This window comes from Amphiprion ocellaris, chromosome 1, assembly GCF_022539595.1.
Source record: "Amphiprion ocellaris isolate individual 3 ecotype Okinawa chromosome 1, ASM2253959v1, whole genome shotgun sequence".
In the NCBI taxonomy this organism is placed as follows: Eukaryota; Metazoa; Chordata; class Actinopteri; family Pomacentridae; genus Amphiprion; species Amphiprion ocellaris.
This window is the reverse complement of record NC_072766.1, coordinates 43,862,532-43,870,008: the sequence shown is the minus strand read 5'-3', so window position 1 is coordinate 43,870,008 and position 7,477 is coordinate 43,862,532. Positions and strand designations below refer to the sequence as shown.

The window sequence follows — 7,477 nt, the reverse complement described above, 5'->3', positions numbered from 1 at the left end:
CTGGACCTGACGGCCCTGATCCTGACCTCTACTATCAGGTAAAGCCAACGTTCACAACAGGAAGCTCAAAGACACACCCAGTGACAATAATAATAATAATAATAATAATAATAATAATAATAATAATAATAATAATAATAATAATAATAATAATAATAATAATAATAATAATAATAATAATAATAATGTATTTATGTAGTCATTCACGTGTTCTCATGATGCAGAACCCAAAACTTTTGACACTGAAAAGGATCAATGACTAGATCTGAAGTTCTCTGATCCTTTCTGTCAAACAGCAGCTGGGAGGTTGAATTTGTTCACAATAAACCTGAAAATGAGCTGAAATCAAACAGCAGACTGCTGCTGGTCAACATCTCATCCAGCTGCTGGTCAACATCTCATCCAGCTGCTGGTCAACATCTCATCCAGCTGCTGGTCAACATCTCATCCAGCTGCTGGTCAACATCTCATCCAGCTGCTGACTGTGTTACCTTCACTGACCTTCACCACCAGTCTGGACCTGCTGGAGTCTAAACACTTGAAGGAAACTGTGAGTCAGACCAGGAGGAAAGTACTGCAGATGTTTGAGCTAAATGCAGGTTAAAGTAAACAGCAGCTCTTCTTCTCTAACGTTTGATTACAGTGAACGCAGCGCTGCTGTAAACATTCACAGTGGGTCAGTGAACGCCTCGTCCCCCAGATGTGAACAGCGAATTTTTTGACAGCGAATTTTGCACATTGAAATTTTTGACAGCGAATTTTGAACATTGAATTTTTTGATGGTAAATTTTGGACACTGAATTTTTTTGACGGAAAATTTTGAAGACATTGAATTTGTAGCTGTTTTTTTTTAGAGTTTTGATGAGCTAAACTCAGGCATAAAAAATTCACATACATAATTTTGATGATAAAAAAATCAAAGTAAGAAATTCAGCAGCTTTTAAAATTCAGAATCTGATGAGTCTGATTTGCTTCCATACTCGCCGTGCATCAATGACAGAAAAACCTCCATCTCATCAAATCCATGGTGTCATCAATCCTAAAAATCTGAAGAAAGAATGTTAGATCTGGTTCTGTAGTTGGAAATAACTCACCGTGTTTATCTGAATAAAAACATTCAGAACAAAAAGCAATGAAAGTAAAACAAAAACAGTGAATTAGGAAAACGACAAACTAGTTTTACGTTGAGTAAAGTGCAGAAAATGAAAAACGACCATCAGATGATGTTTTATCAGCAGGAAATATTCCAAAGAACAGAAGTTTAAATCTGTCGAGAGAGCTCAGTGAAAGGAAAAGATCTGATTCTTTATGTTAGAGCTGATGGCTTCTGATGTGTCTCTAACATCTGACCTCATCTTCATCAGAAACTCTTCAACACGACGTTCAGTCGTTCTCAGATCAGACGCATCACTTCCTGTCACACAGCTGTAGCTCAGGTAGAACAGATTCTAAGATCTGGCAGAACGTTCTTTAACCCGAAAGACTTTTCTGAACAGGAGGATCCTTGATTGGCTTTCTAATCAATAACCAGCTGATCAATAACCAGCTGATCAGAGGAACATCCCAATGTACTTCTGTTGTCTCATGTTTGTGTGTTGGTTGTTGCTGAAGCCTCTGGTTTTCTGTTGGTTCCTCATCCTTCATGTTTTTAGCTGCTGGATAAAAAGTCTCCCGACCTTCACTCAACAAAAACTCTGTCTCAGAAACAAAAGCAGATAAAAACACAATGTGTCAGGAACACCATGGAAACCATAAATCAGAGCGTGTTTCCGTGGAGACAGGATGGAGTTTATCAGAGAACAAACTGTTCCAGGTCTTCTCATCAATCAGGAACACCGAGCAGCTTCTTGTCAGTGTTGTTTATTAGAAACGGGAACTTTCTGTGTGGAGGTTCCATGTTCTCTGCTTGTCTGATAGGCTGTTACCTGTCCAGGTGAAGCTGTGACAGACTGTTACCTGTCCAGGTGAACCTGTGATAGACTGCTACCTGTCCAGGTGAACCTTCCCACTCAGTCAGCTGGGCTAGGCTCCGCCCTCTGAGGATGTCTCCATTATTCCTTATTTTCTTTGTCTTCTCTCCCGTGGTTGATAAAGTTTTCTTGTTTGTGAACTTTTTTCTTTCCTTCTCTCGGCTCAGATGAATAAATCAAGTTGGACTGAGTTTAATCTCAGGTGGACAGGAGGAAACCAGCTGACCGTTGCCATGACAAAGGAAACAGCTGAGAAAATCAGAAAACAACACAACTACAATAATTATTGCAGGACAGAAAGTAAACATGTAACCATGACGACGGAAACAGCTTTTAATCTAATGATTAATTAAATAGACTAATGATTAACTACACTAATGATTACTTAAACAGACTAGTGATTAATTAGCGGCACTAATGAATAATTAAACAGACTAATGATTAATTAACGACACTAATGAGAAATTAAAAAGACTAATGATAAATTAACGACACTAATGGTTAATTAGTGATTAATTAACAACACAAATAATTAATTAAACAGACTAATGATTAATTAACACTAATGATTAATAAAAAAGACTAATGATTAATTAGCCACACTAGCGATTAATTCATGACACTAATGATTAATTAGATACACTAATGATTAATTAGACTAATGATTAATTAAATACACTAATGATTAATTAATGACACTAATGATGAATGAATTCATGTCCTGACCAAAGACCAGCAGCTGTTGGTGGTTTATCAGCTGATCGTGTTCCATCAGAATCTTCTCCTGGACGTCAGACATCCTACAGACAGTGAATGTTGCTAAGCTAACGGTTAGCGGTGATGTCAACAGAAGTGTCGAGTTCTTCCTGTTTCACTCTGATTCTAAAGTTAAAAAGTAAAAGTCAGAACTAACATCATTCTGCTCACAAAATAACAAGTGTCACCAGATGTGAGTAAATCTCATCTTTATAGGAAGATTCAGGCTCCAGGTCAGAGTTTTATTTCCTTCACTCTTCCTCGACATCAACATGAGACACAAACAGACTTTTGGTTCCAGCAAAGATGTAAAAATTAAAGTGAAAACATTTCCTCTCAGTAGGTCTGAATTAAATGCAAACTTCTTCATTTTTCAGTTTCCAACAAAGATCTGCAGATTCTGATTCACTGATAAAAGAAAACGATGAATCCTGAACTTTAACAGAAACTTCATCTCAGAGCCTCATCTGTTTCTTGTAGTTTCTCTTTTCTGTAAATAATCATGTAGAATTATTATTTCAGATCTTTGTGTTTAACTGAAAATGATCACAGTGAGGAAAGTAAATCCTCTTTAGGTTTTCATGGCTTCATCTCCAACATGAGGCAGTAGCGCCTAAACGAGCAGAAACAACATCAAAACATTCATCTGGTCAGAGTTCAAAGGTCCTGAAGACTTCCACCATCAGCTCTCTGCTCATATTAAACATGTCAGCTGACATTTAACTCTTTAGGACAGAAACTTTGTTTTTATTTCAGAAATTAAAACATCTGCTGAGACAGCAAACAGGAAAACATCACAGCCTTCAGAGTAAAAGACGTTAGAGCTGCAGAGGCTGAGCTTTTATTTTCTTAAACTGTGTCAGCTACAATGCTAACATGCTAGTTAGCATTCTAGTTAGCATGTTAGCATGCTGACATTGCCAACATGTGAGATGAGAGGCTCTGACCAGACAGCTTCACCTGAGCAGGTGTGTCACCTCTTAAAGGGACAGTAACACATTATCTGACCTCAGTGAACAAATACAATAAAAATCATCGATCGAAAAAAATAATCATCAATCGATCGATAAAAATCATCAATTGATCGACAAAAATCATCAATCGATCGATATATCAGCTGCTGTCAGGAAGCGACCTCACTGTTTGCTGCTCAGTTTCAGGAAGCGCTGCGACTTCTGTCTGGCCATGCGGTGCTGCTGCTGCGACGTCTGAGCATCAGAGATGGCCGTCTGCAGCTTCTGTAGGTAACCATAGCAACCAGGTGAGGTAGAGACCACACACACACACACACACACACACACACACACACTCTAACCTGAGCAGTTCTGGGGTCTCTTAGCTGAAGGTTCCTCGTCGGTTCTTGACCGTCTCTCTTTGGAAGCTTTAACTTCTGCTGCTCCTGTAGCACAACAACACAAAACAAATGAAAAGACAACAAAATAAACAACAAAACCACCGACTGTTCTCCCGTTTGCTTCGGTACCTTGCAGTAAATCTTTAACTCAGAACCCGTCACTGCTGGAGGACGATAGAAGTTCTCAAACAAACACTCCCACTCTTTGTTGAAGTGACCCACAAAGTCGATCTCCTTCACGCAAAAAACCCTCCTACACAACAACAACAAACAGTGTAAACAACAAGAACAAAGAATAAACAGTAAACAGGAGGAAATAGCAAGTGTTCCTACCTGTTGGTGACGATGATGTTGGTCTTGCGGTGTCCTGGATACTGACAGTGATCTCTGAACACTTCTCCTTCCAGCTGTTTGATCTGAGAACGCTGGAAACACAAAAACACTCCAGCATTACATTCATCTCTCGTCTGGAGTCTGATCTTCAAGCAGGTCTAGTTTTGCTGAACATCAGCTGTTGGTTAACGTGGACCTAGAGTAAAACGATGTGGGACCAGCAGATATCTGAGCAGCTACTGAGTTTAACCTTCGCATCTCTCCTCACTGTGGACCATCTTCATCTAAAGTCCTGCAGCTCTGAGGAACCAGAACATGAAGAAGGAGAGAACTCAGAGATGTCTTCTGGCAGTGGAATGATGGAAACCAGAGAAAAGAAAAAAAAACTAAATGCAAATTTCTTTATAAACATGTCAAAACCTGAACCATGGATCCTCAGATGTTAAACTCTGAACTAATGTGGTCTCCTCCTCCTGGAGATGTTTTTCTGTCTCCATGTTTCCTCTCTACTCTGCTCCTCATCTGTAGATGTTTCTCCATGCTGGATGGATCTCCAACAACCTGCTCCTCTGTTCTCTGTTTCTGCTGCGTTTATTTTAGTCTCTCTGAGGAAACACTGCACAGGTTTTATAGAATCTGCTGCATTTCTGGTGATTTTCAAAAAGATAAAAAAAAAAGATCGAAGTGGTTTTGATTGAACATCAGGATTTTAAACTCAGAGTTCGTTAACTTTCCAGACAAAACCACACGTTACACATGATGCGTTCAACCTGAGGATTCTTTCTGTTCTTGGCAGATAAACAGTCATTTAGGTCATAATTTGAATGGGTTCAGAGGGTTAGCAGCAGCAGCGTTGTGGATGAAGTCTGATGATAGAATCCAGCTCAGAGTGAACTTTAATGAGTTTATTAATGACAGCAGCCCTCCAACATCTCCACCAATCAAACAGCAGCAAGTGAAGAAGGACAGCAGTTTTATTGAACACAGATAGTAAAGATGTCATGCTATCATATGATACAAACACACACATATTCAACAGCATATTTATGTACAAAAAATAACATCTACAGCAGACATTGATCATTGCTTTATAGAAAATTATCTCCACTGCCTGTGTTCTGCTTTGGATAAATAATAAATAGTTCTAAAGAAAACTGTCATATAAACTATGATTTATAAATGTTATAAACGGAAATATAAAACCAATAAAAAGCAGAAATAAACTGAGAGCTGAGGTATGAGTGGAGATAATAGCTTCAGCATGCATAGAGCTGAACGATCACATAGATTAATGATTGAATATTACTGATGGATTAATCTGGAATATTACTGATTAATCTGGAACATTACAGATTCATATGGAATATTAACGATTAATCTGGAAGATCACTGATTAATGTGGAATATTACTGATGGATTAATCTGAAACATTACTGATTAATCCGAAACATTACTGATGAATCTGGAATATTACTGAAGAATTAATCCGTAACATTACACATTAATCTGGAATATCACAGATTAATCTGGACCAGCACCGATTAATTGCAAACATTAGTGATTAATCTGAAATATTACCGATAGATCAATCTGGACCCTTACTGATTAATCTGGAGCATTATTGATTAATCTGCAACATTACTGATTAATCTGGAATATTACTGATAGATTAATCTGGAACATTACTGATAGATTAATCTGGAACATTAGACGATCTTTAATTAGACACAGACAGAACAGAGAGATTAGAGTCTTTGAAAGCACTTGAATAATAAAGTTGATCCATGATTAGTCTTCCTCAGGCTGCATGAAGACAAGAAGAAGAAGAAGAAAGAAGGTCAGGAGAAGAAACGACAAGAATCCACAACGCTGTAACCGAGTACTTCTACTGTAACCGAGTACTATTACTGTAACCGAGTACTACTACTGTAGCTGAATACTAATACTGTAATTGAGTACTATTACTGTAATTGATTACTATTACTGTAACCGAGTACTTCTACTGTAGCCGAATACTATTACTGTAACCGAGTACTATTACTGTAACCGAGTACTATTACTGTGACTGAGTACTATTACTGTAACTGGGTACTATTACTGTAAACGAGTCCTTCTACTGTAAATGAGTACTATTACTGTAACTGAGTACTTCAACTGTGAGTTGGCAGTGTGTCCACAGTCCTCTCAGTCCTCCCTGTGCTCCCACTCCTCCCAGTGTTTTAGCTAGGGTTAGAGTTAGCTAGGGTTAGCATGAGCGTTTACTAGGGTTTAGCTAGGGTTAGAGTTAGCTAGGGCTAGCTAGGGCTAGGGTTAGCTAGGGTTGGCTAGGGTTAGCTAGGGTTTAGGGTTAGCTAGGATTAGCTTGGGTTAGCTAGGATTAGGATTAGCTACGGTTAGGATGTTTTTAATGCAGAACTCTTCCTGTCAGGAAGTGACATCATGTTCCAGAGGAAATGATCAAACCTGGAAAAGGTCAAATCCCTGCGACTCCGTCAGGTCATACGGTCGGATGATCCCGTCCTCCCGGATCAGTCGCACCGGACGCAGTTTGGTCACTTCCTCCGTCGACTCGGCCGCTCTGAAACCACAACACGCACACGCACAGACACAGACACACACAGCTCTGTCAGGTGTTTAAGGACTCTCACTTTGCTGAACGTTAACATGAACATTGGCATAAACATTAACATGAATACTCGGATAAATGCTAGTGTGAAACATGAACATTAGCATAAAAATTTATATGGAGGTCCTCGGTTTACGACGTCATCGACCTACAGCGTTTCATCGTAAGGTCAGAACTCGTTACGTGGAACTAGTTGACCAACTAGTTGGCGAGTGGAACGGATGAATACGTCGTCATGGCACTGTCAGACAGCTTTGTTTCCATTCTCTGGTTGTACACCACCTTGGATTGTGCTACATTCACTAACTTTTGTCCTTCATTATGGCTCCCAGCGTAAGTCAGACTCTTCTGATGCTTGGAAGAAAAGGAAAGCCGTCTCCATGGAAGTGAAATTAGATAGAATAAAATGCTGGGAACAGGAAGAAACACCGACCAACA

At 39.1% G+C, this 7,477-nt stretch overlaps 1 protein-coding gene across 10 annotated transcripts in view; it reads right to left on the bottom strand.

The window, feature by feature from the left end:
• Positions 1 to 2,947: 2,947 nt before the first annotated feature.
• vps13c (vacuolar protein sorting 13 homolog C) overlaps positions 2,948 to 7,477 on the bottom strand; it is a 78,697-nt gene continuing 74,167 nt past the window's right edge. For 8 of the 10 annotated variants that reach the window (XM_055010326.1, XM_055010411.1, XM_055010388.1 and 5 more), the window contains 5 exons: positions 6,877 to 6,991; positions 4,414 to 4,505; positions 4,210 to 4,333; positions 4,042 to 4,125; positions 2,948 to 3,964 (listed from right to left, as the gene is read on the bottom strand). In XM_055010326.1, coding sequence (XP_054866301.1) covers positions 3,863 to 3,964; positions 4,042 to 4,125; positions 4,210 to 4,333; positions 4,414 to 4,505; positions 6,877 to 6,991 — 517 coding nt within the window. In that variant the 3' untranslated portion in view covers positions 2,948 to 3,862. Of the gene's footprint in view, positions 3,965 to 4,041; positions 4,126 to 4,209; positions 4,334 to 4,413; positions 4,506 to 5,369; positions 6,217 to 6,876; positions 6,992 to 7,477 lie in introns of those variants that run through there. The other 2 variants (XR_008601608.1, XM_055010459.1) reach the window with 2 other exon arrangements.